This window comes from Rhinolophus sinicus, chromosome 3 (genome assembly GCF_057876585.1).
Source record: "Rhinolophus sinicus isolate RSI-liver-muscle chromosome 3, RSI-T2T, whole genome shotgun sequence".
Taxonomy (NCBI): domain Eukaryota; kingdom Metazoa; phylum Chordata; class Mammalia; order Chiroptera; family Rhinolophidae; genus Rhinolophus; species Rhinolophus sinicus.
The window spans coordinates 83,457,641-83,474,398 of NC_142503.1; the positions used below are offsets into that span (position 1 = coordinate 83,457,641).

The 16,758-nt window shown below is 38.3% G+C and overlaps 1 protein-coding gene across 1 annotated transcript; it reads left to right on the forward strand.

Annotated features, from left to right (window-relative positions):
• The first annotated feature begins 7,529 nt into the window (after positions 1-7,529).
• Positions 7,530-8,243, forward strand: FTMT (ferritin mitochondrial). The gene has a single exon (XM_019728039.3). It carries the CDS (start codon positions 7,530-7,532, stop codon positions 8,241-8,243), a length of 714 nt encoding a protein of 237 aa, XP_019583598.3.
• The last annotated feature ends 8,515 nt before the right edge of the window (positions 8,244-16,758 follow it).

A 16,758-nucleotide genomic window follows, 5' to 3' on the forward strand; every position in this document is an offset into this window, starting at 1 on the left:
ACACATAAAGGACACACCTGGGGAACAAAGCTCAGGTGAACAGGGGGACTGCACCACTGGGCCCTCCATGACACTACATAAGACCATTCTCTAAGACCAGGAGACATAGCAGCCCTACCTAATACATACAAACACAGAGAAAGGCAGCCAAAATGAGGAGACAAAGAAACATGAACCAAATGAAAGAACAGAACAAAGTTCCAGAAAAGGAATCAAACGAAATGGAGACAAGCAATCTATCAGATGCAGAGTTCAAAACACTGGTTATAGGGATGCTCAATGATCTCAGTCACAGCTTCAACAAAGAGATAGAAAAATATAAAAATAGAGGTAAAAAACATAAAACATGTTTTATTCAGTCATAAATGAAGAAAACAATACCTGAAATAAAGAACACATTAGAAGAAATCAATAGTAGACAGAATGAAGCAGAGGATCGAATCAGTGATTTAGAAGATAAGATAGCAGAAAATACCTAATCAGAACAGCAAAGAGAAAAAAAGAATGCAAAAGATTGAGGAGAAGTTAAGGGGCCTCTGTGACAACATCAAGCACACCAACATTTGCATTATAGGGGCACCAAAAGGGAAGAAAGAAAGCAAGGAACTGAAAACCTATTTGAAGAAATAATGATGGAAAACTTCCCTAACCTGGTGAAGGAGATAGACATACAAGCCCAAGAAGCACAGAGTCCCAAACAATATGAACTCAAACAGGCCAATACTAAGACACATCATAATTAAAATGCCAAAGTTTAAGACACAGACAGACTCTTATCATAAAAGCAGCAAGATAAATGTAGTGAGTTACCTACGAGGGAGCTCCCATCTGTTGATGATTCTCAACAGAAACTTTGCAGGCCAGAGGAATTAACAGTAAATATTCAAAGTGATGAAAAGCAAGGACCTACAACAAAGATTACTCTACCCAGCAAAGCTATCATTTAGAATCAAAAGATAGATAAAGAGCTTGCTTCCCAGAGAAGAAAAAACTAAAGGAGTTCATCACCACCAAACCAGTATTACAAGAAATATGAAAGGGACTTCTTTAAGAAGAAGAAGAAAAAGATAAAAAATATGAATAATAATATGGCAATGACTACATAACTATCAACTATTACATTAAATGTAAATAGATTAAATGCTCCAATCAAAGGACATAGGGTGGCTGAATGGCTATAAAAACAAGACCTTTATATATGCTGCCTACAAGAGACTCACATCAGATTGAAAGACACACAAAGACTGAAAGTAAAGGGATGGAAAAAGATATTTCATGAAAATGGAAAAAAAGAAGCAAAAAAAAAAAATCTGGGGTAGCAATACTTAGACAAAATAAGACTTTAAAACAAAGGCTATAACAAGAGACAAAGAAAGAGCCAGAAATTCCACTTATGGGTATTCATCCAAAGAAACCCAAAACACTACTTCAAAGGGACATGTGCATCCATATGTTCATCGCAGCATCATTTACAATAGCCAAGACATGGAGGCAACCAGGTGTCCATTGGTGGATGAATGGATAAAAAAGAGGTGGTACATATAAGTGGTGGAATATCACTCAGAGGAGAAAAAAGAATGAAACCTTGCCATCTGTAACAACATGGATGGACCTAGAAGGTATTGTGCTGAGTGGAATAAGTCACATGGAAAAAGACAAATGTCATATGATTTCACTTATACGGGGAGTCTAACAAACAAAATAAACAAACAAATATAAATAAACAAATATAAATAAACTCACAGAAAACATTTTGATGGTTGCCAGTTGGGAGGTGGAAAAAGGTGAAAGGATTCATATGTACAAATTGGTAGTTACAGAATAGTCATGGGGATGAAAGTATAGCATAGGGAATATAGTCAATAATATTGTAATAACTATGTGTGGTATAAGGTGGGTACTAGTTTTATTGAGATGATCACTTCTAAGTTACGTAAATGTCTAACCACTATGTTGTAACCCTAAAACTAAAATATTGTATGTCAACTGTAATTGAAAAATTTTTAAATATATATATATATTTTTTTTCTTTCTTTTTTTTTTTTTTTTTTTAAAGAATACACGTATAGTCATCAATCACCTTCTGTTTATCCAGGTCCAACCCATGAACTGAAAGAATCCCATGTTATATAACTTGAGTAACAGTGGCAAACCACATCTTTAGTGGAAGCAGCATCCTTGTAGGGTTCTAGCACTTAAAATAGCTATTCCTAGCACAGATAAAGAACAGGACATATATGTTTTATGCATTTTATTATTTAATAAGATTTCAAACTGCAATATAATTTACAAGCAGTGACTTATACACTGACTAAACTCTTTAGAGCTAGAAAAAATACTTAAAACCTTGGCCCAATTCCAATCAATTCTCTCCTGAGGTGAAAATTACCGTGCATATTGCAGCCAAGTCCTACAGAGTTTTGTCTATGCTCTTCTTCTCCAAATGTAACTCCATCCTCTCACCTTTGGGAGTTTCCTATGAGCTTTTTTTTTTTTTCCTTCTTCACCCCCGAACCTCCTTTAAGACCATAATTAAATCTGACCTTCTCTACCAGGCAGTCACAAATACTTCTGTGCTTCATTTGAGATGCTAATACATCTGAACTTCTATGATGGAATGTGGCTCTACCACTTTATCTTGAAGTCACAAAGGTCCTAAAATCCAAGTTTCTTTTACTGTTTCACAGTATCTTATATTTCTTACTCTTCCAGCATCAGGTGCTCAAAACATATTTGAGAGTGAGTCAAATCAAATCAAATTGATTTAAGATGACTGTTTATTCAACCTTTAAGAATATACGGCTCAAAATTAATGTTAAGTTCACTGGCCTCTACTAATAGTGGAGCTAGACAAAAATAAGCCATTAAATGAACTACAACTGAACCATTAAACAAATTATAATTCCCATCAACTTTGTTCCTTAAGAGTTATTTGGGACAAGGAAAATTTGGCGATTTGAGTCAATTGTAGTCCCTAATCCATTTTATTAATAGTATTATTGAGAAATTTGTGTCTGGTACCAATCTAAATGCTAGATGCACAAGAGTGGAAAAGATGGACATTTCCCTGACAACTAGAATTTTTTATAATTTAGTGAGGCCATAAAGTGTAAATAGATCATTATAATTTAGTCTCATGACAGAATGAGTAGACAGGGTTGTACAACCTCCTGAAGGCATCCAAGAACCATCTAAGATATGATCAACAGAATGGTGGAAATAAGCCAGCAAAATTGCAGAAGGAGAAGGGGTGGTAGGCACAGTTGCAGAGCTGTGAGAAAGCCGTAGCAGCAGTGGGGCCATGAGAAGAGAGATCCATGTTAATTTCTTTATTCCCTGTGGGCTCAACTAAGCACTCATATGTACAAGACCAGTACCCAGCCACTCAGAAGGACATGGGACAAGAAGCACAGCTCACTGACAGGATAGTATCAAGCACCCTCTCAATACGCCCATAAAACAAGTATGGGAGATGCCCTGACTAAAAAGCCTCAAGTCCCACAAGAGTCAGTATCTCTTATTACAAGTCCAGTTTCCATGAATCCCACTACGGGCAAGCCCAGGAACAAGAGTCAACACTCAGGGAAGCTCAGTGTTCATTTGCCAATCATGGGTAATTTTTCCACAAGCAAGATGGCCTAGACATACCCTTTACATTGTAACAGAGCTAGACAGTTAACCAGTGGTCATAAACTCATACAGAAGGGGAAAGGTTTTGTTGACCTTCTTCACACTGCTCCTGTGTTAGATAGGGGTGGAACGGTGCTCCAGGTAATGGACACAGCATGTAGAAGCCTGTGGGATAGGAACAAATGATACATTACAGTGTCTACAAAGGAAGTTTATAACGACCGAAGCTTATTGGGAGTTTGCAGAGAGTAAAGGGTGCTGGAACTAGCAAGAGAATTGCCACAGAGAAGCAAGGGAGAACATATTTTGCAGGGCTATAGTTTAGTGTGAAACCGCTAAAAGGTTTAAAGCAAGGGAATGATTTCATCATATTTACATTTAAGAATGCTATCTGTGGCCAGGCTATGGATAGTAGATTGGGAGAGCATAAGAGAGTCTTATACCTATGTTTGCCTCTACATGTCCACTTTGTAACCTCTCTGTCCTGTTCACTTCCCCAGGGGCTTGTCTGAATGCACTACAACAAGTTCCCTATCTTCTGGCTTTCTGTTAGGTTCAACTTATGCAAAGCCCAAGCAAGAGAGCCAAGAGAAGGAAGAGAGGGAGGCTAAGGTATGTATTCCACTGGATTCTTCCCTTCAGGGTTTCCTGAGGTTGGTTCTGTCCCTCAACCAGGTGCCATTGCTCCTTTCTGGGTGGTTCTCTCTGAACAGCTTCCTGTCACCTGGGTTCTGGGAAGCAATCCTCCTCTTGAGATCATCTCCAGGGAGCTTAACTTTCCATACATCTGTATGTAATCTTTTTATTAAACATTTTTAGAATCATTCTAATTTTCAAATGTGTCACCTATGTACTGCTGGATCCTGCACTGGTCTCAAAATACATCGGGCCCGGCAACAAGTAAGAAGATGTTGGTATTCTGCCCAGATGCCCTTGGAAACCTCTAACTATTTGTGTGCTCCTGTCTGCTCTTCTGTGTGCTTCTCCTGACAAAAGAAACTGTAACGCTATTAGGAAGCCGGCATCAGGCTACTGCAGCTGCTTTGCCAGGACCTGCAGACAGACTGAGAGCCTGGGCGTGTACACCTCCCTTGAGCGGCCCTAGACAATGATTGGCTGATGCAAGACTATAAAAGCCCAGGTCCTCGCCCCAGCTCAGGACAACTTCTGAGGGCAGAGTTCCCCTGTAGAATCAATTCAAATTTCCTATATGCAGGGCCCATGCAAAATGAAAATGTATGTCCACTTTGTTCAAAAAGTAGGAAAAAAAACACTATTAAAGTTACAAAACATAAAATATTTTCCTCTCTTCTGTAGTCTCTCTTGATTTGGCATCATGTTTTCATTTTTTATTTAATGTTAAGTTTAAAAAAAACAAAATTTAAATCATAAGTATTAAGCTGTTTATTTTTAGATGGTGCAATGCCTGTTTTAAGTACAAATACAACAGCAATTAGCTCATATACACAATCACTGAAATTAGATGACAGGCTCTTCCCTTAAGGACACAGACACACACGTATAAGGAATTATAACATGATATATTCTCAATGTAAATAAAATACTTTGACAACAGCAAAACCAAGTAGTGATTCATTCCAAATGAGGTTATGTAAGATGTTATAGAGAAGGTAATATATTTAATGGCACTTAAAAGATGAGAGAGATTTCATGAGAAAGTGCAAGAAGGGAGGAAAGAAAGGTGAGAAAACAGAGGGAACCCCAGAAAAGCATAAAAGCTTAGGGAGGTGTTCAGTGAAGAGAAGAAGCCATTAAAATCAAGGAAGAAATGAGTTGTGAAGAGTAGTGGATGATGGTCTTGGTTTGTGTTTTTGGTAGAACAGCATTACTTTTATTATGACTACTAGAAATCAAAATGCCCATAAAATAAAAATAACACCTACCACATCCTTGCATTTGCAAAAGTCTAGCAAAATATATGATATGCTTTGTAATGGGAAGAAAAAACATTTTTGACAAATTAACAGGAGGTATCTAAATGTGTATTGGGTTTTATGGCATTGTTTTGCATTACATTTCATGTATTGCATTTGTTTTATATCTAGGCTTTTTATTACCTTGGGGATAAGCATTTATATGAAGAGCATCATTTCTCCTAAAACACTACTAGTAGCAGCAGTTGGCATTTAATACCACTCTAAAGAATCATTTTCATAACCTCTCTTTAGGGAACTATATTTTAGGAATAGCAAAAGTTTGGGGAAAATAAAAGCAAAGATGAGTATACAGAAGCAAAAAAATAGTGAGAAATTGCTTAGTGAATATCAATCACATTATACGAGCAGAATTTAAGTATAACTAGATCTTAGGCATCCACCTTTATTTATGGTACACTTTAAGAAGCTCATTTGAGACTAGGGAGCTTACTACAAAACTACAAATTTGATATGTCCATATAATAAAAGAATTTCTACTTTGCTACCCACACATGGTAGCAACAATATCATACACGTAAGCATTCCTTTAAGCTGTATAAGTTTATCCATATGTGATATTAACAAGTATTGCTTACTGAATAATATGGTTGACTTTGAATATTACGTAGAAATTTTCCAATAAAAACTGTTACAGAATACTTTGAGTATTTATTTTGTGTCAAGTACTATGATAAGTACTCTGCGTACATTCTCTTACGCTGGAGGTAAGTAGAATCCTAAATTCACAATTGAGGAAACTAACCTAGAAAGGTAATCTGCCTTACCCAAGGAAATACAGAAAACGTAATATAAATAAAGACAATAAAAGGAAGGGCTGAATAGAAGCAGTACTAATACCTATCAAAGACCCAGATATTAACCATAAGAAATCAAACAACCATAAGAAAACAAATGGCCCAACATATAAATGGGCAAAAGATTTGAACATACACTTCACCAAAGATATATGGTTGGCAAAGAAGTACACGAAAACATACTCAGCATCATTAATTATTCCAGGAACACAAATTAAAAATGCAATGAAATACCAGTATACCTACTAGAATGGCTAAAATTTAAATTTTAAATTTTTACTAAGGATATGAAGGAACTTGAACTCTCACACACCACTGATGGGAATGTAACATGGTACAACCACTTTAGAGAACAATTTGAAGTTTCTTAAAAGGTTAAACATAGGCTTTTAAAAAAATATGTATCTGCCTAAACAAAAGACAGGAAGGTGACATCAAGTTTAGAGCTAGTTTATATATTCTTCCCTCTTTCCTACAATATCCGATTTCTTTACAATGAAGATCAACTTTATATTTAAAAAGCAAATGTCTTTTTTTAAAAAAAAAAAAAAAAGCACTGTCTTACTACAGACTGGAAAATCTGCCCACTATACTGGCAATTATTTCCACAGTTAAATTTGTTAAAATAATTAGAAAGTCAATTTATAAACACCCACTTTGGAGGTGGGATCTTTGCTCTCTTGGACAGATTGGTGGCTACTTCTGTTTTACCCCCATTTCACTCTCTTGCCTTCCCCATCCCTTAGTACTTGGACAGTGAAAGGTCGGAGAGGGAGGGCAAGTGTGGCTTGGCTCAGTCCTTCGTTTGCAAGTCACAGTGCCTATTTTTTGGCAGCATTTTTCACTTAGGTGAAATAATAAATTATAAACTCCCAGGAGCAGAAATCTTGCTTCGATGATGGAGGAAGATTTGGATAAAGAAAGTTGTGTAACTGTCATCTGTCTGTGCCCATCCGAAGCAGGCGCGCCCCACCCCCCCGCCCCTCGCTGCCAACTGCGAGGAACCGGGCACCTCTGGAAGGGAAGGGGCGTGTGACGCAGTCACCGTCGCCTAGGGCCTGGTTCTGATTCAGACCTGACGCTCTTGTGCCCGACGCGCGCTAAGCCAACCTGGACTCAGTTTCCCCACTCCTGAAGGGGAGGAGCCATGCTGTCCTGCTTCTTGTTCCTCTCCAAGCATATCAGCACTTCGCTGGTGTCCCTGCGCAGCACACGTGGTGGCTTCACGCTCCGGCCGCGCCCCTCAGGCCCCTGGCCCACCGCCACACGCCGCCTGTTGTCCGCAGCCGCCTCCTCCAGGGACTCAGCTGGGTCCTCCTCTGCCCCTTCCCGGGTGCGCCAGAACTTCCACCCAGAGACGGAGGCAGCCATCAACCGTCAGATCAACCTCGAGCTCTATGCGTCCTACGTGTACTTGTCCATGGCCTACTACTTCTCCCGAGATGACGTGGCCTTGAACAACTTCGGTAGGTATTTCCTTCGCCAGTCCCGGGAGGAGACCCAACACGCGGAGAAGCTGATGAGGCTGCAGAACCAGCGGGGAGGCAGGATCTGCCTGCAGGATATCAAGAAACCCCGCCGGGACAACTGGGAAAGTGGTCTGAATGCCATGAAATGTGCTCTGCTCTTGGAAAAGAATGTGAACCACTCATTGCTGGAATTGCACACTCTGGCCTCAGCCAAAGGTGACCCCCATTTGTGCGACTTCCTGGAAACCCACTATCTAAATGAGCAGGTGAAGTCTATCAAAGAACTGGGTGACTACGTGCACAACTTGATTAAGATGGGGGCCCCGGATTGTGGCCTGGCAGAGTACCTTTTTGACAAGCATACGCTTGGAAATGAAAACAATCAGAACTAAGCCCCAGGCAGCCTCCCCCACCACCCATGGTGTGCCAGGATCCAGAGTCAGCTGTCTCCTGCTTTCTTACCCTTCAAAATGCACCTCCACCTTTATACTCCTCTGTTATACTGTTCCTCCAATAAAGTGATTTACAGAGAAAATGTATTTAGCCCCATGTTAACAAGGGCTTTTTGCCCAGCATCAAGATACTTTTCCCAGCCTAAAAGGTAGTCCAGAAGACTAGGGTATATAAAAAGACTTCAAAAAAGCTACTGAAAGTAGATGCAAACAAACTTTCTCCAGTTACCAAATATTATTCCAGACCATGAACCTTCACTAAAAGTCTGTGATTTTTCAACTGAACAAGTCCCTGTTATTTTCATGATCTTATGCTAAAGCTGAAGTGGGAAAATGCGTAAGATAAATACACAAATAGCTATAACAAGATGAAGAATACACATAGTACTATAAACGTCATACATGCAAAAATTCTATGACTACTTTTACCCTTTCCCAAAGTGTGTTCCAAGAAATGGTGATGTCTGGAGATGATCTGTTTTTAAAAAGATTTTGTGGGTCAAATAAATTCAAGACAAGATACATAAGGTATCAGTGCCTTGAAAAGTCACAGTGTATATTAGCTTTTTAAGGGCTCTGGGAAGTCTTGCAAATATAAACAAAACAAATAAAAAAGCTTGGATTATTTTTATTTAGCTCACTGTTTCCCAAACATATCCAATCTCAGTTAGTGTTTGGTATTCTTTTTTTTTTATGGTAATATAATGATCCAGGTCTGTCTGATTTCAGACTATGCACTGGGCCATATAGCCTGCCTACTAACATACCAAAAGGAGTGAATACATTGTAGAAAACGGCCTTTAAAATGGAGAGGAAATAGACATCATGGGGTGGAAAAGTCAAGAAGGGATCCAGAAGGAAGGAGGCATCAACTGGGGAGATGTTTTGTTAGGGGGATAGAGGGAGGAGGTGTGATAAAATGAGTGGGAGGATATTTGGTAAGCAGCCCTTGGACTAGACTAAAGCACTGGGTGGTGTCTAGAAAGATGCACTGGAGCCAAAGTGTGGAAGTGAGAAGGAGAGGTGAGGCTTAATTGAGTGAGCGATGGCAATGATGTGAAGGGTTCCCAACAGAAGAATGCTGTGCTAAGAGGTAAGCAATCAGCCGTTTAGTTGTGCAGAAGAAAAATCTGTGGACCACCTAAACGTCTCTGAGAAATGTATTAGGGAAAACAGAAAGGCCCTTGAGGGAAAATGAGAAAGGAGTTCGAAGAAGCAGGGAGAGTCTTCAGACTCCACGCATGTCTGATCATGAGGGAAGGAAGACAGGAAAAGTTGTGCGCAGGTCTAAGGAAAGTTCTTCAAGGCTGACTGGGAGACCTCCAGCCAAAGTTGCTCATCAGGGGAATCCCAAGTCTCCAAGAAATGGGTCTACCTACGTACATTTCTAGCACTCAGTTGTTGACTGGAAGCGACCCATAGGAGTGTACCCTTGCGACAAACTAAGAGAGGAATTGATTTTAGAGCACAGCAGCCGGGGTCCTTGGCAGATTGTGTTCCCTGCAGTCCCGGATCTGACAGGAGCACCCACATGACTGCACAAACTCAATAAAACGGTTTCGATTAAAGTACTATACGTGGAACACTCTGCAGCTATCAAATATGATTTTGTCAAACACATAATGATGTGGGCAGAAATTCATAATTCAATGATGAAAACGTGTGAACTCCTGTGATTACTTCTAAATTCTCAGTAAAATAAGAGGATTATCAACTGACAGTAGGGAGGGGTAGGCGATTAGGAGATTTGAGATGCGAATATGTAAAATAATTATCTAGCGTAGTTGTTATTGAATGTTTTTGACAGCATAAAGTAAGAAATAGCATTATCCAGGGTGTAAATACACACACACACACACACACACACACACACACACACACCAAATTTCAGGAGACAATCCCCTTACTTTATTTACTTTCACTTCAATTCTATTTTATTAACCAAAAGGTGGATAGTGACTCAATAAATTCCATGACACACTAATGGGGTGCAATCTACAGTTTGAAAAATACTCATCTACAAGAATTAAAGAGGAAATTTTCTGAGGAGATGTAATAGGGTTCCTGTGCAGCAAAACAAACCAACTTAAGGATCAAATGTACAGTGAGACTGATCAGCATAATCAAAAGCAAATCATTATGCACCCCCCCAGCCCCCAACTATTCCTCCTGTCACAATCTCTGTTTATTCTCAGCTCTATTCTCCAGTAACACAGGTTTGATATCTACCAATTTTCTTCCTGTACACCATTTCTGTAACTCTCCATTCAATTGTTTGTAAAATTTAAAAGATTCTGCCTCTAAACTCTCACTGTCATCTCTTTGTTTTTATTTCCGGTGGTTTCTCCTTGGTTCAGGCCCTTATTGCTTTCTCTCTATCTTATATTTTTACTTTTCTTATGATAATAATGGATGTCCATGATAAGAAATTTATTTTAAAATGCCAATACCTAAAGGAAATAAATATCAATTTCACTAAGAGATCGTCTAGCTTCATATGTTGGTATATATACTTCTATTTTATATGCATTCATAGTGTATAAATTTTCCTGTAATTGTATATTTACAATCATATAATATAACCCTATCTTGTAATAAGCTTGACTAATTACAAGCATATTTGTTATTTCTGCTTCCTGTCTCCAATTATTCTGTTCTCTCTTAGTCTCATCCCCACCCCCAAGCAAGGTTGTGCGCACTGCACTGTTCACCACCACACCAGCCTTTTTATTTTATGTCGCGATCGTCAGTGACTTGCATGATGATAAGTCCAATGATTATTTCTCAGCCTTTCTCTTACTCAACCAGCTAGTAGGACTTGTTATTTCTCTCTTGAAACACTGGCTTACTGTTTTATATGTCCGTTTCCCTTTCTAATCGCCCCTCATCTTCCTGTACTTTAAACATTAGAGTATCCCAGGACTCAGTCCTCACATCTGGACCTCTTCTCTTCTTTATCTATACTTGTTCTCCAAAGATTTCATGTAGTCCTGTGACTTTTATATATATATATATATATATATATATATATATATATATATATATATATATCTGTGGACAAACATGCTTATATATCTAAATATCTAATTGATGTTTCCCCTCAGATGTGTAATAGACATCTCATATTTAACATGTTTAAAACCAAACTCTTGATTTCACCACCATCCACAATCTAATTAACCCAAAGTCTTTTGCTTCATACTAAATGGAAACTCTATTCTACCAGTTTCTAAGCTGCAGTCATTCACTACTCTCTCTCTCACCTTACACTAGGCCTTCAGCAAATCCTTTCGGTCTTCCTTCAGAATAGATCCTGATCTTAACGCTCCTAACAATCTTCACCATTGCCATTTTGGTATAAGCTCCCATCTTCTTGTCCTGCATTGTTACATTTTACATTACACTTTTGACATGTCTAACTGATTTCACGCTTGAGCACATACAATCATTTCTCCACAAAGCAGCCAAAGTGTTTCTTCTAAGTGTAAATCAAATTTGTTATTTCTTGGCTCAAAACTCTTCAACAGCTCTCTTCTCATTCGGAGTAAAAGTCAAAGTCTGTACCATGCCTCACAAGTCCCTATGTGATTTGAGCCCCTGATATCTCTATCCATTGTACTTTATGAACCTTATATTTGTGTGTGTGCGTGTGTGTAAAAGAGTATAAGAAGTAGTATGAATACACACACACACACACACACACACACACACACACGGAGAGAGAGAGATGAAGAGGTATCTCTCTTTCTCTTTCTCTCCCATGTTATATATCTCTATCCCCATATCAGAGAGAGAGAGAGAGAGAGAGAGAGAGAGAGAGAGAGAGAGAGACCTCTCTTATGCACTATACTGGTCACATGTGCCTCCTTGTACCTCAGGACCTATTCCTTTTATTGGAAACACTTCTCCCCCAGGTATGAACATGGTTTGCACTCTCATTTCCTTCAGCTTTCTGCTCAGGTGGCATTTTATAGAGACTTCACTGATTAGTCAGTCTAAATTAGTCACCACATTTCCTATCTCTCTCTATCCTCTTACTTGATATATTTTTCTCCATAGCACTTACCACCAACTGACACATTTTTTTATTTGCTTATACTTCCTTCTTTCCCTAGAATGTAAGTTCTGTGGGACAAGGGCTTTGCTTTGTTCACTGCTGTGTCCACAGCGCTAGAGCAGTTCTTATCTTTTAGTGGGTTCTCAATGAACGCACGAGAACGAGTAGGCGAGTGAGTGAGTGAAGACATCCAGAAGCCAAGAAAGTGCTGGTCTGCATTCTTCAAAAAATTAGTACAGATAAGTGAATCTGGAAGTTATCCATGTAGAGATGGTAAGGAAAACGGAAGAGGCTGAATTAACAAATGGAGAGAAGAAAGACAGAGAGGAGTCCAAACATAAAAACTTGGAAAATTGAAGGAGCTCTATATTTAGGGAAGATTAGATAAAGAACCCTTGACAGGATACAGAAAAGAAATGTAAAAAATGCAAAACCAATAAAACAACACTAGTCTTGGAAGCCATGAGAGGAGAGAATTTCCTTCAAATGCTACAGAAATGTAATGAGGTTACCATTGAAAGGCCATCAGAGTTGACATTAAGAAGTCATTGGTTTTTTTCAGAATAGTGGTTTTAGGAGTGAGTGATGGAGATGAAAGGCCAAATTCATAGGGTTAAGCTAAATGAGGTGGAGAATACAGAATTCTATTTTGAAAAGTTTTTCTTTTGTAAGTAATGGAAGGTGCAAGACAGTACAAGTTGTCTGTGAGTGTTGTAGGTTGAGGAAAGAAGCTGTAAAAAAGGAGAGACTTGAGAAGTAAGTGATAGAAAGAGGTTCCAGGGCAGCGTGGAGCATAAGGTAAAAAGTGCAGGCACAACCTGGAAGGATATGTCCTCCAAACCAGCATGCGTAAAAGAGGAGAGATGTGCCATGTACTTTAAGATGAGAGGAACACAAATTGAGGGTGCTTACACTGGTTGAGCTCACACTTCTGAATGAAGTAGCATATGAGACCATCTACCGAGATAGGGCTACCTCTATGTAGAAATATTATATTTTACTTTAGTTCATTTATCAGATATTATTACAAAATAGTAAACATACCTTATTTTATAGATGGGATATAATCCTTACTCTGTCTAATATTTAAAAAAAAAAAAGACTGGCTCTTTCACAAATTAAAAAGTGAATTGAGCCAAGTGGAGGCTAGATTTCTAAGCAAAAAGCCAGTATACAGAAAGAAATAAGTCCAAACCCCTAGATATATTGTGATATGTTGTATTACTCTTGAACACAAACACGGAGAGCTGGCGAGCTCCAAGGCCTTCACACTTGCAGGAAAACACAACGTAATTCTTTCCCCACTAGCAGCCCTTGAAAATCATTATCCTCCGCATTCAATTGTTAATCAGGTTTACAGCAGTTTATTTAAAAGGGTGAAGCTTCCTCAGAGAAGCACTTAATCTGCGTGCCAAGATATCCCAGGATCAAGAGACTGGGATGGGTGAGAGGTGTGGATTTCTTACTCAAAGCAAGAAAGTTCACTTGACTTTTTAAAAATTTCAAATTCATCTTCAAGCTTTCCACTCTCCGATAAAATGCAGCAGAGAAAATGTTCATCACCTCTACTGTAACAAACAAAGGTGACAGGTATGTGTAGTGGAGAAAAGGGAACAACACAGGAAATGCACTTTGTAACCTCCTTCTAACAGTGCACAAAGAGATGCATTCTAGAAGCAGACAACTAGAAAACATGCACGATGGCTAACTAACCAGGACTGACAAGGGTAGCATCTCTGCTCACAAGAGCCTGTTAAACATAAACTGTCAAACAGCACTCAGTTTATGAAATCAGAAAGGTGCACAGGCTTTGGCATATGTTATTAGATTTCCTAAGCTTCATATTTCTATTGAGAAAGATTAAGGCAATAGGTATATCTGTTTTGAATGAATAAATGGACAAAACATGATGTGTGTGTCTGTGTGTGTGCATACACACACACAGACACACACACATGCTGAGTGTCAGATGGAATTCTAATACCCAACAAGAGGGACTGCCAGACAGTCCCTGAGAACAGACTAAAGACATGCACTCAGAGTTGGGCTCCTTCCAAGCAATCTGGCCAATTTCCCAGTGCAGATGGTGACCAAACAATTTCCTGAGAGAGATTCCTAATGTTTTTGGACATACCTTAGTCTCTCACAAACCCCCTGAGCATCATATTTTTACAGGCTGAATGATCAAAAAGAATTCCCAGTAACATAAAAGGCTGTTAGACTACTAAAATGTTATTACATGACCTATACATAAATGCTACACAGTGTGGTCTGCTCATTAAAAGCCTGCAATTGGGAGTTCAGAATACCTAGGTGAGAATATCTATTTCCACCACATACCAACCGCATGATTTGGGGAAAAGTTCAATGATCAGAAAATGATTTTCCTCTGTTGGAATAATAGCCTACCTCAAAGTTCACTGGGGGATTAAACAAGATAAAGCTCATAAATTTTGGCACAATTGTCTATTACATAACAAATGCTCAATAAATATCAGCTACTTAGAACTTGTGTTTTGAAAGGGGAGACAATTATGTGAGTGTGTTTGTGAATATGTCTGCTTACATATGCAAAGACTATCTCTGGAAGGCTAATGTCAGTTGCCGTCAATGAAAAAAGAACCTGTACTTGGGAAAGGGGCATTAGTAAGAATTTTTTCATTATATATCCTTTCCTACCTTGTGAAATGTTAATCACTTGAAATCATTATGTTTTAAAAAATCATAAAATTTAAATATAACAAATAAATAGCAGCTGCTATAAATTTTACTCATTTTAGTGCACATATGCTGCATTTGTCTATAATATGTTCCCACATTAAGAAGTAATCCAAATACAAAGTTGGAGGAGGACACATATTTCTCTTCTTTGGATCAGTTAAGGTATTTCCCGTAACTATTTGTTTTACTCTCTCCTTAGGCATTGATTAAACATACAGGCAGTCTTCGCTTGACATTGTTCCAGTTTGCATGAATTTCAGTTACTTGTTTAGTTAAATAATAATGGTTCCTCACACAGCAGCATTGTTCATGTTTCAGTTACCATGGTACTCTTACTGTGAATAAATTACACAAAGAACAAACTTTGCTGCCAGCTGTTTCATCCACAAATCATTATATAAATAGCAGATGCACATCGTGATCACTGACCAATCATGTCAGTTCTTTCAAAATTAGTCAGTGATTGGTCACTGTATCTGTTATTCAGTTTCCCTTCAGATAGTGAAGCATATACAAGGTATGATCAAAACATATGGTGAATGCTACAGCTGAGTACCATCCAAAGGAAAGGCAGGGATCTTCAATACGAGAGTGGCATGTTGAACCTTAGTAACAGTGTGTGACAACTTTGGTGTAGTCAGTCGGGTGTGAGCTACGGTTGAGAGAAGGTGTCTTGTAAAGTGTGCCGTAAATCATCCTCCTACATGACAATGCTTCGAGTCACACATCGCTTCTGGTACGGCAATTTCTGTCAAATGAAAACATTACAGTGTGTCCTCATCCACCTTATTCACCAGATCTGGCACTGTGTGACTTCTGGCTCTTCCCCAAAGTCAAAATGATTCATGACATAGAAGCAGCCATGACAGCGCAACTAAAGACACTCATGAAAGAGAACGTCCAGCACTGCTTCAGAAAGTGGCAAGAAAAATGGGATAAGTGTGTTCAAAGTGAGGGGGAATATTTTGATGGAGATTAATGGTAATGTGCCTTTTACTGTATTACATTTTTTTAAAATTTAAACATTCCCCCTATTGTTTGATCACACCTCGTAGGTGTATTGCCTCTTTGTCCCTCAGTGATTAAACCCAATTTATAATATTGAATAATCCAAAGAGATGAACATGTAACAAAGAAGTAAAAAAGAATACTGCTGTAAGAGAAATTAGATGTTAATAGAACTTACTGACCTAAATGAGCAGTTACGATGAAAATGATCAAGATATCCCAGATAAGTGACACCAGTAGAAAACTTCACATTAAGGGAACTAGTTCTTGGAGATATTTCACAACACTGAAAGTGCAAAATGTAAAATTTTGGAAATGAATCCCAATTTTAAAAGGGACATGACAATTCATCAAGACATAAATAGATGCTGGCTCCATATACTAAGTTATATTATAAGAAACATGCAAGCACTGATCAAACTGTGCTTGGATTTTTTTCAAAGAAATAAAACACTTTAATTATAAATGTTTCTAATATTTTAAATTGCAATATACTAAATAAATATTAGTGTTACTATTTTTTTATTTTCCTTTACATTTATAACAAACAGTAAAAGTGCATTTAATGTTTTGACAAAAAAATAAATAAATAAAGGTCACACAACAATCGTAATTTTTTCCAATGATTGCTAAGATCATTTTTGCATGGTTTCAGCTTGCAGTCATATT

Coding starts and splice junctions, on each gene's coding strand:
- FTMT (XM_019728039.3), top strand. CDS start 7,530: ATGCTGTCCTGCTTCTTGTTCCTCTCCAAGCATATCAGCACTTCGCTG.